This window comes from Populus nigra, chromosome 1, assembly GCF_951802175.1.
Source record: "Populus nigra chromosome 1, ddPopNigr1.1, whole genome shotgun sequence".
In the NCBI taxonomy this organism is placed as follows: Eukaryota; Viridiplantae; Streptophyta; class Magnoliopsida; order Malpighiales; family Salicaceae; genus Populus; species Populus nigra.
Genome location: NC_084852.1, coordinates 29803635 through 29818067, shown reverse-complemented (window position 1 = coordinate 29818067; position 14433 = coordinate 29803635). Strand labels below are relative to the sequence as shown.

The 14433-nt window shown below is 33.4% G+C and overlaps 1 protein-coding gene across 2 annotated transcripts; it reads left to right on the top strand.

The window, feature by feature from the left end:
• The first annotated feature begins 554 nt into the window (after positions 1-554).
• Positions 555-12599, top strand: LOC133690885 (uncharacterized). Of its 2 annotated transcripts, XM_062111159.1 has the most exons (6): positions 557-907; positions 1400-1521; positions 2313-2402; positions 3126-3178; positions 8100-8202; positions 12351-12599. In XM_062111159.1, the coding sequence occupies exons 1-6, from the start codon at positions 658-660 to the stop codon at positions 12471-12473; spliced, it is 741 nt and encodes a 246-aa protein (XP_061967143.1). In that variant the 5' UTR covers positions 557-657; the 3' UTR covers positions 12474-12599. The 2 variants fall into 2 exon arrangements, with proteins under 2 accessions (XP_061967151.1, XP_061967143.1); XM_062111167.1 differs by lacking the exon at positions 8100-8202 and having other exon boundaries at positions 555-907.
• The last annotated feature ends 1834 nt before the right edge of the window (positions 12600-14433 follow it).

The following is a 14433-nucleotide window of genomic DNA, read 5'->3' as shown; positions in this document are numbered from 1 at the left end:
ATATAAATTCAATTGATAAATAAATTGAATTCACATGTTTGAAAGAGCTAGAGTTCAATTAATTTTATTTTCTATATTATCCTTGTCATCTTCATCTTATTCATTCAAAAGTATCTAAAAACAAAAATGAGTAAATGAGTATTTTGAAGAAGTTAGTTTTAACATCAATTTCTCCTCTTTAGTGTTGTAAATTAGAGGGGATGGTCTCTAATTTATTTTTGTATCATTTTTAAATGTTGAATCTCATTCAGTTCTTAACATTAAAAGTAATTCTAAATATAAGATTTTATTAAAACCTCTAAATTGAATTCATTTTAAGGGGATTAGCCTTTGATTTATTTTTATATTATTTTTAATTATTGAATTTCATTTGAAATTTAATTTTTGATACTCAAAATATGAAATTTTATTAAAACATTTAAATTAAATTCATTCCAAATATACAAGAACTCTTTTAAGAGCTTGAGAGGGACAAATTTTAACACGATCATAATAGTATAAGGACCTAATTTTGGAACCATCAGGTTTAATGTGTAAGAGTTGAAGGATGAAAAAAAAGCCATTAAACCGACTTGAAGAAGGCTCAAATAGAACCGACCGAACCCAACAGCCAAACACTCCTCTGGTCCCATCCAAACCGAAAAAACAAAGGAGCAAATGGCAACAGCAGTAGGATCCATGAATGTGGATGTGTTATCTAGAAGAGTAAGAGTAAGAGCTGCTTCAGTGGACACTCAACAAAGACTCCCTTACAATCCCAATGCTCCGAGAAACCCGTTCAAAAACCTCAATCCTAAACCCAACAATTTTGTTCCCACAAGTACTGCTCCTGCTCCCTCCTCAACTGTCACTTTAACTGCTCAGACAGTTTCTGGGCTTCTCAAACGCAAGACTGTTATTGTTCAAGGTACTCCGCAGTTTCGCATTTGTTTCTCTCTCTCATTACTCATGTTCCTCTAGCCTCTTATTTATCATATATGCGTGTAAGAAATGGAGGGCTTTTGTTTCTCATGGTGTTGTGGTTAATGGATAAGGAGAATTCAGCCAATAATAATAATAATAAACTTGCTTGTTATTGGTGTCAATGGGTTTTCTATGATTGCCAAAATTATGTTATTTGGTCTTCTCTTTTATATTTTGGTTATTTGCCCAGATAAATAATCAAGGAAAGGAAATGGTAGACAATAGAGCATTTAATGGAAACCTGTATAAAGGAACCTATACATAATATGCTTCTATGTGTATATTGCATGGGAAATTTCTTATTAACTGCTTAAATGCAGATTAATGATTTGTCATTCCTAACATGTATCGATGATCAAATGAAGGATTCATTTATTTTTATCCTTTTCAATTGGGATTTTTTTACTTTTTAATTGGAATTTATGTGAAATTGTAGAACAATTGGGTGATTCATATCTGGGATATGAGAGGTGGCTGCCGAGTCCGCCCAAAGTGGAGAAGCCTCGATCAGTGTTTAATGCTGCGACTTTGGCATATATTGGTGATAGTATATTCGAGGTATGTTCTAATTTTGTTTGTTTCATTTAATCACCATTTTGGACTTTTATATACTTCAGATTCCTAGCTGGGTGTTTGAGTGTGTGTTATTATATGCATTTTACATTTTGTTATAGTGAGAGGATAGTCATAATTTGGAGGGTAAACATGGAGATGTGTTGTGCTTGCAAAATTGTGTATCAATGCTTTATATGATGCTTACTTATATCAGAAATGGAACGGTAGAATGTTTGCAGATGCATGGCATCCTGCTCATGGATTCACGGTGGTGTTTTTCAGATTACCCTTGCATTCTAATCAGATTCATTTTGTATTCATCACTCCACTTTTATTTTTGAATTTCAGATCGTTTAATTTTTCTTAGGTTTTTATTATTTTTCTGGCACTTGTTTTGTACGCATCTATGTAAATGAGCTGCCTTGCACCTTCTTTTGGCATTATACGAGATTGTGCTGGTGGTTAGAACGCTGAATCACACATTAATGGCTTGACCTGTTGGTAAAAATAAAAATAGAATAACTCCTGATGTTGGCAAGATCACTAGGCATTAAGGCATGATGAACTCATTTAACGTATTAGCAGATATAGTGGTTAATGACTTGTTTAGATGATTAACTGAGAAGGCATATTATATTTACATGGTTAATAACTCATGTAAATGAGCTGACTTGTTTCTGAACGCATGCTTACAAGGTGCATGATAAATTTTACGTTTTCTAACACAATTGCTGTTTTTTCAGCATATTTAACCTTCCCATACATCTGACTCTATTGGTTGTTATATGCTGTAGCTATATGCTCGTAGGCACTTTTTGTTTCCTCCATTGAGTATTGAGGAACATAATGACCGTGTGATGGCAGTTGTACGCTGTGAAGCACAGGTACAATATTTCCTACACAATATTCTCTTTTCTTTTCTTTTCTTTCTTTCTTTCAATTTTGTTTCACAATTTTTTTATTTCTTATATGGAGATTTTTCTATGGGTAAGATATGCTATTTCTTGTCCAATCAAGTAACAAATCTGTAATCTTTTCCGATATCCGTCTTTTCTATTTTTTGGGGTTGACAAAGTAGATTTTACTTAACTCAAACTTCTCATCTTCTACCCTTTGTATCCCTCATTATTCTAACTTCTACAGATATGGTGGTCAGCCTTGGCTGTCATCAGTGAACTTTAGTTAGTATGCATGATCTGATAAGAAGAAAAATAAAATATGCTAACCAATTGTATTTTCAGTTATGGAGTATGCAAGTTGTATACGGTGGCAAAGGACTTTAAGGTTATGATTCGTATGAAATAGTATCTCTTTCTTGTAGTGTTTTGGATTCTACTTTATTCTGAAGTTTTTTCTTCCTGATCCCTCATGTAGTTTTAGGAGCTTGGCAGTGTTTTTTTTTGGCAATAAAGGATTTAAAATGGTTTGATGTTCACTTAGTTTACTATTGGTTTTATTTCTCTTTTTCCTCCTTGACGTTCCCTGGCATTGGGCCTGTATGAAGGGTTGCATGATGCCCCTCTTCTTCTTTTTTTCAATTTATTATTATGTGATTTCTTTGTGGTTGCTCAAGCTCAAATTCTAATATATTTGATTGCTGCAATCAGGACGCATTGCTCCAGAAGCTTCTTAATGATAATTACCTATCAGAGGAAGAAAGGTATGTAGAATAATTTTTGTTCATTTATTCTGTTTTTTCTGCTGACATAAACCCTTACATGCTAGGTATGTAGAATAATTTTTGTTCATTTATTCTGTTTTTTCTGCTGACATAAACCCTTACATGCTTGCTCTCCTTCAAATCAAAACTAGAAAAAGAGCGGTTGATGATGGTTCTTAATTTTTTCTTAAATAAATCAGACATGTATGATCTTCTAAATTTGACTTCTTGCTTTCCTTTATCCCTTGATCTAAAAGTGGGTGTTGAACTCTACTTGGAATTTTGGGCACCCTTCTATTTTTGATACCAAGAGCACATGTTCCATGTAAGGTTGCACCTTTTGTAGTGAAATGGCTGACTTGGTTGGAGAATGTTTACTTGGCATTTTGGCTGAGCAATAGAGAACTTCAAGTCTCTTTCAGAAGATGAAAATGGATAAGACTTCTAAAATTGAATAGTAGGAAAGGATCTGGTTTACGTGGTAATGAATCATAAGATATTTCCATTCAAAATCCCTATGAGTCATTCCAATCAATTCTTCCTATGGATGTAACTTCTATTGCAAACCTATTTATTGAGATTCATGAAACTCAAAAACATATTTATTTGATAATTGCAGTGGTTGTGCTTATATAGCATAATATCTTATTTAGGTGTGATAGTTTTGGGAGATGATAAATTATTAATTCTTTAAAAAGTGGAAAGTGAAGTGGAATGTGTTGTGAATATGTTTATAGATTAGATAGACAAGGCCAAACCTGCAAAAAAGCCTGAACACATCAAATGCGTAGCCTGATAAAAGTCATAACTTTAGATCTGACTATTGGATCGGACTCAAATTTTGCCAACTGATTCTAAAGGCTTTGTTACCAATAGGTTTAGAAGAAAGATTCATCTGAGTTGGGAACATGCCCAAATTCAGCCTACAAGTTACTGTTCAAGATTTTCTTCATTTTCCTTGTAGTATTTGGATTTTTTTCTATTTAGTTTAAAACTTTTAATTTAATTAGGATTTTACTAATTTAGATGTTTTTCTTGTATTTAAACAACTTTGTAGACTATTTTTTTCGAATCAAATTATTGAATTTCAAACTTTTCATAATATATCAAAGTTTTCTCTATATTTTATGGCTATAACCTTAGGGCTGGAGAACTCAAGTTTTTATCCATGCTATATACCGCATCAATTGGAGTTAGAGCAGGTTGGTCTGTTTGATGGATGGAGATAGTAGTAACCCACCCCGCGATGCAGGAGTGGAGGTCATCTAGGGTACTGTGCAAGTTCAAAAGCAAAAACTAGATTGTTTAGAGCAAACAATAAAAATAATGTCAAATAGCATGGTAAATCTAGTTTGTTTAATGAGAGGCACAAATAGAGATCGCGAAGAGGAGAGGAACATGCTTAGTGACTTAACTCGAGGCAAGCCTATCACCATATCTATTCCCAAGGATTCACCTAGATAACCAATTGTCTATGTGGAGGAGGGTGTTGGTGAAAACAGACTTAATGGGGGTTGTAGGGCCTTGGCATTCCAAGAAAAAGCACCACAATATGAGAGAACGAGTTTCAAATAAAGGTAAAAATTCCTATGTTCAATGGAGATTTGGACATGGAAGAGTTCTTTGATTGGATCGCTGAATGTGATCGGTTAAGGAATAAAAAGGTACCATAGAAAAGAAGATGATGAAACTATTCTTGTATAACATAAAAGGCAAAGCTTCTTCCTGGTGGAAGCGTTAAATGAACACACGATTAAAAGAGGGGAGACAACCTGTTATGTCATGGACATTTATGAGGCAGATGATGCATGAAAGATTTCTTACTTGATTACGAGCAATACTTGTTTAAACAATATCAAAATTGTTCGCAAGAAGATAAATCCATTACCGAATATACTATTGAGTTGTAAAGGCTGGTATAACGTAATTCATTTTAATAGATGGAGAATCAATAGGTGGCAAGATCTTTGAAGGGGCATAAACCAACAATCCGAGATAAGATTGAAGTACAAATGTTGTATACACTTGCTAAGGCAAGGAATATAACATTAAAGGTTGAGATGTTGATGAAAGAGATGGCTAGTGGTAGCGGAAAATTCGATCATTTTAAGAGGTCGTATAGTGAAGTAAACAAATTCAGTACCATTGATAAGGGAAAGGGAATACAAGCATCAAAACAACCTCCAACAAGACCAGCCACTGCTAAACCTGACAAAGCTTTGGGAAGGTAAGTTGATAAGAACCAACCAAGCAACCCCTACGCCAAGCCAATGATGGGCAATTGCTTTAAATGTGGGGATAGGGCACCATTTCAGTGATTGTAGGAGATAAAAATAGGTTAATGTGATCGAAGGACAATATCAGTTCATAAGACAAGGGTGAATGGTGTGAGCCTAATGAGGTTGACCCGAAGAAGGATAGTAGTTGGCATATGTGTGTGGATAGTTGTGTCATCAACCAAATAATTGTAGGTTACAAGTTTTTGATTCCTCGATTAGATGACATGCTTCCTGATTAGTTACAAGGAGCGATAATTTTTGTAAAGATTGATTTGAGGAGTGAATATCATTAGATCTAATTTCGGCTAGGGGATGAGTTAAAAAAAGCGTTCAAGACAAATAAAGGATTGTACGAGTGACTGGTTATGCCTTTCAGATTGTCTAACGTGCTGAGCACTTTCATGAGATTGATGAATAAGGTTTTACATCCTTTTATAAAAAAATTTGTAGCTATATATTTTGATGATATTTTGATTTATAATAGTTTTGAAATTGACCACGTGAGACTTTTAATGTTGAAGGTTTTATTGGGAAATATACTATATGTGAATTTGAAAAGTGTAGTTTAATGATGGATAAACTACTTTTTTTAGGCTTCTTTGTTGGTGCAAACAACATACATGTTAATGAGGAGAAGGTCAGGGCTATTAAAGACTGGTCAGTCCCTAAAACAGTCAGTGAGGTGTGTAGTTTCCATGAATTGGCTACCTTGTATCGACGTTTCATACGAAAGCTCAATAACATAGTTGCATCAATTACTAAATGCATGAAGAAAGGAAAGTTTGATTAGAGAGATGAGACAAAAAAATAACTTTGTTTTTATCAAAGAAAAATTAAGTACTGCTTTGGTTTTGGCACTTTTGAATTTTAACAAATTGTTTGAGGTCGAATGTGATGATTTTGGTGTTGGACTTGGTGGTGTACTATCTTAGTAAAAGAGACTCATGACATTCTTTAGGGAGAAGAGTGATGCTAGAATGAGGTGCTCCACATATGATAAGGAGTTCCATGTTGTTTTTCAAACTCTGAAGAAGTGGGAGCACAATCTGATATGCAAGGAGTTTATGTTGTATTTTGATCATGAGGCGCTAAAATTTTTACATAGTCAGAAAAGAATCAATAATGACATGCATGTAAGATGGTAATTATTTGCAACAATTCTCAACTAGAATTTTTTACGAGGTTGGAGTTCATAATAGAGTTGATGCTTTGAGTAGAAGAACAACCTTGTTGTTACTTTAAAAAGAGAGTTCATTGGGTTTGATTGTTTAAAAGAGCTGTATGAGCTTAGAGTTAGAACTTGCATGTTGGTGACTTTCACATTCATGATGAATTATGATGAATTCTTGGTGAGAGGTAATTAACTTTGCATTCCTTGTTCTTTACTATCAGAAAAGGTGATTCGGGATTTTTATGGAGAAGACTTGACTGGTCATTTGTATAGACTATTTGTCCAGATCAAATTATTGAATTGCAATTTTTTTTCAAAAAACATCAGTTTTCTCTATTTCTCTATAATTTCTGGTTGTAACCTTAGGGCTCGAGAATCAAAAAATTTTTTCACGCAATATGTTGAGTCAAAAGTTATTTTGCTTCTCAAATTGTTGTTAGCGGATATAAAAGCAACCATAACTTTAGATCTGATCAATAGATCAAGGTCAAACTGTTCTAGATGATTCTACAAGCCCCTTTACCTATAGACTATATAATACAGCTTTATACGAGTTCAGGAACATATCCAAAATTTAGCCTAGAAGTTACTACACGTGATTTTCTTTATTTTTCATGTTGTATTTTGATTTTTTTTTCCTATTTAAATTATGACTTTTAATTGAATTAGGATTTTACTAATTATGACATTTTTATTGTATTTAAATAACCTTGTAGACTATTTTTTCAGATCGAATTATTGAATTTCAATTTTTTTTTGCAAAAAATATCAGTTCTCTCTATTTGTCTAGTTTCTAACTATTTCTTTAGGGCTTGAGAACCATAGTTTTTATCCACATTATATGTCGTATCAAAAGCTATTATGCTTATCAAATGGTGAGTGGATATAAAAATAACCATAACTTTGGATCCTACCATTGGGTCAAGCTTGAATTCTGCCAGAAATTTAAAAGACAACTTCATTTGAGTTCAGGAACATACCCTAATTTGGCCTAGAAGTTATTGCTCGGGATTTTCTTTATTTTCCTTGTATTTTGATTTTTTTTCCTATTTAGATTATGCTTTTAATTTATTTAGAATTTTACTAATTAGAATATTTTTCTTGTATTTAAATAACCTTGTAGACTATTTCTCTTGATCAAATAATTGAATTTCATTTTTAAAAAAAATATTAGTTCTCTATTTTTCTATGGTTTCTAGTTATAACTTTAGGGCTTGAGAATCTTAGTTTTTATCATGCTATCTCGTCAAAAATTATTATTGTCATGAAATGGTTGTTAGTGAATATATATTTTTGTTGTGGGTGATGAGAGATGTTAGTTAACCTGATACATTTCTAGTAATTGTCATAATTCCTTGAAGCTAAATTATTTTTTGTGAACTTTGATGACATGTACCTTAACTTCCATGGTTAAAGTATGATTTTTAAAATATTGTAATTGATCGTGGCCTTTTGAAACTTTTTAATGTAGGCTTATTCTTCGTTGGGGAAAGAATGTAGGTTCGACTAAAACACGGACAAAAAGACGTGTTGGGGTAGCAGTTTACAACCGAGCATCTTCACTGGAAACATTAGTCAGTATCCCATATTTTCTGGTTTTAATAGGATATAAGCATAATATAGTATGCTCTTTGAATGCAATTTGGTTTCTGGACTCTATTGTCTTTATAAATGGAAATGCTTAAAGAACATTAGCAATCTTTTTAGCAAAATGTTAGTGTATGGTATTTGCACTATAATTTCTTTTATTGCTATGGTTTTCTTCAAGAATGAATTTGGTTAGCATAAATTATGGTGTGGAACATTTAGTAAATTAAATTATGGACCATGTAGACTAAGCAAAACTTAAGAAAAAAATTGGTGGTATCAAAATGTGCTCTTTATAATCAACAATGATTGATGTTAATCATGATCAACTATGATTGATCTACCTTGATCCAGTTGTGAATTGTATTTATTTTTCCTAGTTCTGTTAGAATTTATTTACAAGTTAGGTTATAAAATTTTAATTTGAAGTTTTGTTTGGTTTTGGTTTTTCCTAAATAGGTCAATTGGTCAGTTTAAGTTTTTATATAAATAGTTTCATGTATTATTTTCATAGAAGAGATTAAGATATACTATTGACTTTAGAAATTTCTTCAAAACTTGGAGTTCAGAATTCTCTATAGTTTCGGGTTGTAGCCTCACGGTTTGAGAACTTCTAATAAAAATGTCAGAAACTTCTAATTTAACATGTATAGGATAAAACCAAATGAATTTAGCAAAATGATCCATAAAAATAACAAAATAGCAATACCATTTAATCAAGAAAGTGGAGGAAGTGCCTAATCATCACTGAATATTACATCTAGAGGAGCGGTACTTGCATATTCTTAAGGATGTAAAGTTGATCTACTAGATTTGACCATAGGACAAGCAGTACAATAATAAAAAAAAAAGATGATGACAAAGGAAAATGTTTATTAAAAACTAAATGTTGGGGTGCAATGGATCGGGCAAGGTGAGCTACTGGATAGAGGGTCTTGGTATCATTGTCTTGCCGAGTAGAAAGGTGCTTAAAATTTTTTCTATTGATAACTCATGGTTTAACAATAAAGAGTGCAGTTTAGTGAAGGATACTAGTTCTATCTAAATCGTAAGAGTAGTTACAAAATCCTTAAACTTTGAACGAATCCCTATGAATAGGTAAATGTTGAAATATGAAGGATCAAGAGCTTTACCAACAGCTACAGGTTCATCACTATAAACCTTTCCATGTTGTAAGTATGTTGTGATATTTTCATTAGGTTTCTGATGCATTTCAATCAAGGAAAAGTGCATAGACATAATGCATGTTACGAAGGGGGAGATTAGTGTCGATGTTAGAGTGCTCCAAACAGCATGAGATGTGGTACAACCATTATTGAAAGACAATACCTTAGTAGAAAGGGAGATAATTAGTGTGCTTATGAGTAGTAGATCCTATTGTACCCATATAGTATAGGCTAGATTGATTTCTATGGTGTTATCGGTGATGATGGTTCTGGCAGGATAAGGATGGCTGCCATGTACAAATTTAAATAATCATTGGCCAATTAGAAAGGGCTAAACCTAAGTTTTTCAAAAGATATAGTTGTTATTTATAAGTTTCAAAAAGAGATGGTAATGAGCAATTTGGAGGTTGCAATTGCTGACTCAATTAAGGTTGATAGAGATAAAACTGACACCATTAGGATTGATAGTGTGGCAATGCTAAAAAGAGATTTGTCATGGGTTGTGATGTGGAAGACATGTTTTCTAAAGTAGTTATGTGTGTGCAGTTATGCAATAGGCTTGAAATAGTAGTTGTAAGATGAGATGAAGAAGACGGAAAAAAATAAAGATTGCTACTGAAAATCACTTTTTTTATGCGAAGATTAATGGTTCATAGATTTCAAAAATTAGGCTTTGATACCATAATAGAATAGGAGAGAACGAAAGAGGAAAATATTGTTTTATCATTCATAACGCATGTGTTACATATATATAGTAAAAGATAGTTAACCCTAATGGGCTTTGTATAATAAACCATAATATAATATAGTAATGTTAATACAATAAATAATTGGGCTTAAAATTTTGTTTAATCATATTGCTTCAATATGCAATGGTTTCCAATCAGAATTGTGTACAAGGTTAGAATCCAAAATAGAGCTGATGATGTTTTGAGTAGAATTGTGTATAAAGTTGGATTCAATTGTGTGTATAAGGTTGGATTCAATTGTTTGAAAGTCTTGTTAAATGAGCATGACGAGGATTTTGGTGAAATATGAGAGAAATGTCAAAACCTGCCCATGAAGATTTTCACATTCATCATGAGTTCTTGATAAGAGGTGATCAACTTTGCATTCCTTGATTTTCATGCCCATGATGATTTTCACATTCATCATGAGTTCTTGATAAGAGGTGATCAACTTTGCATTCCTTGATTTTCATTACGAGAGAAGATGATTCGGGGTATACATAAAGAGGGCTTGACTGGCCACTTAGAACGAAAGAAAACTATGAATGTTGTTATTGAGAGGTGTTATTGGCCTTATTTGAGATTAGATATTGGTAAGTTTGCAAAGATGCTATATTTGTCAATTTGTCAAAGGGAAAACACAAAATACAAGTTTATGTCTTTGTTTATTCATAAAAATATATGAACAAACTTGTCTATGGATTTTGTACTAGGACTACCTGTTTCCGATTGACACAACAAGTTCCTTAGTCATTTTTAGCAAACTTTGTGGAGGATGTATGATTCATCTTTACAATTTAGTAGCATAGACCGCAAGCAGATGGGCATATAGAGTCACTAGAACAGACATGCAGTAATTTAATTAGCAGCATTTGTGGAGACAAACCTTAGTAGTGGGATTGTGCATTGGTAGAAGCAAAATTTGCATACAACAACACTAAACACATTGCTATATATAAATCTCCATTCGAGATTGTGTATATGCAGTGTCTTAGACATGTACTTGATCTTGTACCACTAAAGTGTTGGAATTAGTACTACTACTAAAATGATGGATATAAATGCACAAGTTATAGATGCTCAGTTGAGATAAAAGTTGCAGCAAACCAACACCAAATATGAGGAGTGGCTGATAAAATTGTCGTGCTAAAGCGTTTAAAGGAGATAGAGTGATTGTATTTCTATGCAAGGAGAGCTTTCTACTAGGGATATAGAGCAAGGTGCAGGGAATAGGAGTATGGTTATAGGTAATAAGTAAGATCAATGACAATGCTTATATTATCAATTTACTAGAAACTATGGTTATTCTAAGACTTTCAATGTTAATGATATATATATCCTTATTACAGTGATGAATCACTGTATCCAAATTTGAGCATTGACTTGAGGTCAAGTCTTTCACAAGTAGAGTGGATTGATATGAAATGTTTAGTAGATTCAATTATGGATTAGATAGATAAAGCAAAACCTAAAAAAAAGTCTAGTCGCATCAAGTTCTTCTCTCTATAATCGATCATGATTGAAAATCAATCATAATCGCCCAAGATCAATTGACCATGATTGATTATCAACTATAATTGACCATGATTGATTGATTGTGATCCACTTGTGAATTATATTTATTTTTCCTAGTTATGTTGGAATTTATTTCCTGGTTAGGTTAAGTTTTAATTTCATTTTCCTAGTTAAGGAGCTAGAGGTAGAGTTTTGTTTGGTTTTGTTTTTTCCTAAATAGGTCTTAGGCAGGTTTAAGTTCTTATATAAACAACTTCATGTATTATTTTCATAGGAGAGATTAAGATTAATACTATTGAATTCAGAAATCTCTTTAGAACTTAAAGTTCAGAATTTTCTCTACGTTTGGGACAAAACTTTGAGACTTGAAAACCCTTAATTCTATCCTTCTGCAATACGCTGCGTCAAATTCATAATTTTGTTATGGAAAGGAGATCTATATAATAATGTTGGCAGGAAAATATCCGACTATTTTGGCATCCAAATGCTTGATGTAGAAACTGTTATAAGTTGGTGCGGAGTTGGCTTATATTTTATTTAGCCATTTGGTATAGTCATATGTGATGATTACCTATTACCTACTTGTCTGATTGATTTCTTATCCAATTTTCTTGCCATGTCCTGTAGTTATTATTCATGATTGAGAAATATGTTCTTGGCTTGTTTTAATTTATACTTGAGAAATCTGTTCTTGGCATGCTTTAATTTAAACTTTGCATGTTATAGGTCGGTTTTCTCTACCTGACAAATGTAAGTCGTTTGGAAGAAGTCATGCTGAAGTTGGGATTCTCAACTGATTCTTCTACACAAATGATTCCGGAGGAAGAAAATAGTAAGTCAACTATCTAGAGTGCACCTTTCTTGTTTGTAAAATTGAATTTATATCGAGCACCTTGCCTCTATACATTTGTATTAAAACTTGTGCCATGATGGCATGATAAACATGAAATGGGGATCTTTTGGCTCTTCTTTGCACTCGCCTTATCTCTCTAGGTGTACACCTTTGTTTCTCTTATCCTCACCCGCCTTCCATACTGTGTAGCATCTTCTATTCCTCCTAACATGCCATGCAAATATTGCACCATCTATCTGCATATTCCTTGTTCTACATACTCACTGGCAAGTCTCCTTTTTATCATGCTTGTGTTGGCATGATCATCTAACCATTGGTAGCGTCTCCATCAACTGGGGCTTCTATCATTGCCCGGCATCCTCCTCTTATTGAGACATTGTTTGGTAGTAGACTTGGCCATCCAACTCGCTACTGATAGGCTAAGCCAATAATGACATGACACGTGTATAAAAAATGAATGAACTATTCGTGATCATTGTATGAATCCATCCATGTGTTATTTAACTATTGGCCTAGTCTATTAGTGAGTTTGTAGACTTAATCTTCCTAATAATTACTCTCTTCTGTTTCTCTCACGCGGTCTTTCCCATCTTTCTAAGAATTTTAGGCCTTTATATTATGTAACGGGGGCTGAGTACTAGGTGAGCTAACGTAAAATGCATTTCCAAGTAATTGCTTAAGGACCAGGAGGCATTTTTTTCCATTTCTAGCACAGCCTTGAAGTATGCATAATCCAGAATAAAGAGTACTGATTTTCCAAGAAATATTCCAGCTCCCGAAGATAATATTTTTCAGCTTGCCTTCCTCTTTTAATGCTTAATTCCTCTCCTACTGAAGGAGCTTATAAAGTCAAGCCTGGAGAAAAAAATTGAGAATTTTTACCTTTGACTGACGTTGTCAAACTGATTGGAACTGCATACCTTCTGGTGTAATCAATGTTTCCACATTGTGTATTATGCTCTGGAGCTGATATTCAACTCTTAATCTCAGCAATGCAGTATTGCATCTGAAGCTCTGAATGGTACTTTTTAGTTTTCTTTCTACTCAACCTCAATGACTACTCCGATCATTCAACGACCATATATTTCCTTTCTTCGAAGCTCAAGCATTTCTAGGGGATCTGCTTCATTACCCCGATTTTATTTAATGATAGCTTGGTCCTGCTCTAATTAGCTTCCCTTCCAAGCCCTATTTATTATCATCTGAGAACTTGTTCACTTGCCGCACCAAGCATTTTAGATTTGTCTCCAGCCTCTGGGCTTGTAAACTGGTTCTGCATAATGAAAATCAACATTCTCTGATCACATGCACCTTTAGCTCCAAACTATGAACCTTCTATCTTTCGCTCATAGAACTGCCTTATGGTTTGATATCCTTTCCTGATTATCAACTGATTTTCTCACTCTAGACGTTGTTTAGATGTTTACCCCATGTAGCGGTTGTTGGTCCAAGGAAGGAATGAGACTCTTCAGTGTGAATTACAGTAGTTTGGATCGTTTGGAAAACAACAAAAGGTTGGCAAGTAGGGTAGTCAATGAAACAACATTTAGAAAGTTTATGGTGATCCTTCCTTCTTGTATGTGCGTAACTTGTAGCAAGGTACTCAAAAATAGATTTAATTGTTTGCCCTATGCACTGCATGTGTAAGATGTGAAACTAGTCATTTGGTGGTGTCTTATGTTGTATCATTTTGAGAAGTAGTCTGAGGTGAAACTTAAGCACCTAAAGGAATAATGTTAGCTGATGACTTGATGGATGCCTTGAATTATTGAAACTTAAGCACTGGAATGTGGTTTTTGGTGTTGTGAATGAAAGCTCCATTATTTTTATGTTACTAACTTACTACTCAGGCTGTTGAAATTGCGGTGGAACCAATTTATCCAAGAGGAACTATAAATGATGAAATCATCAAAATGACCGATATAACAATGTGGTTGTGTTTATTTGCATATATAT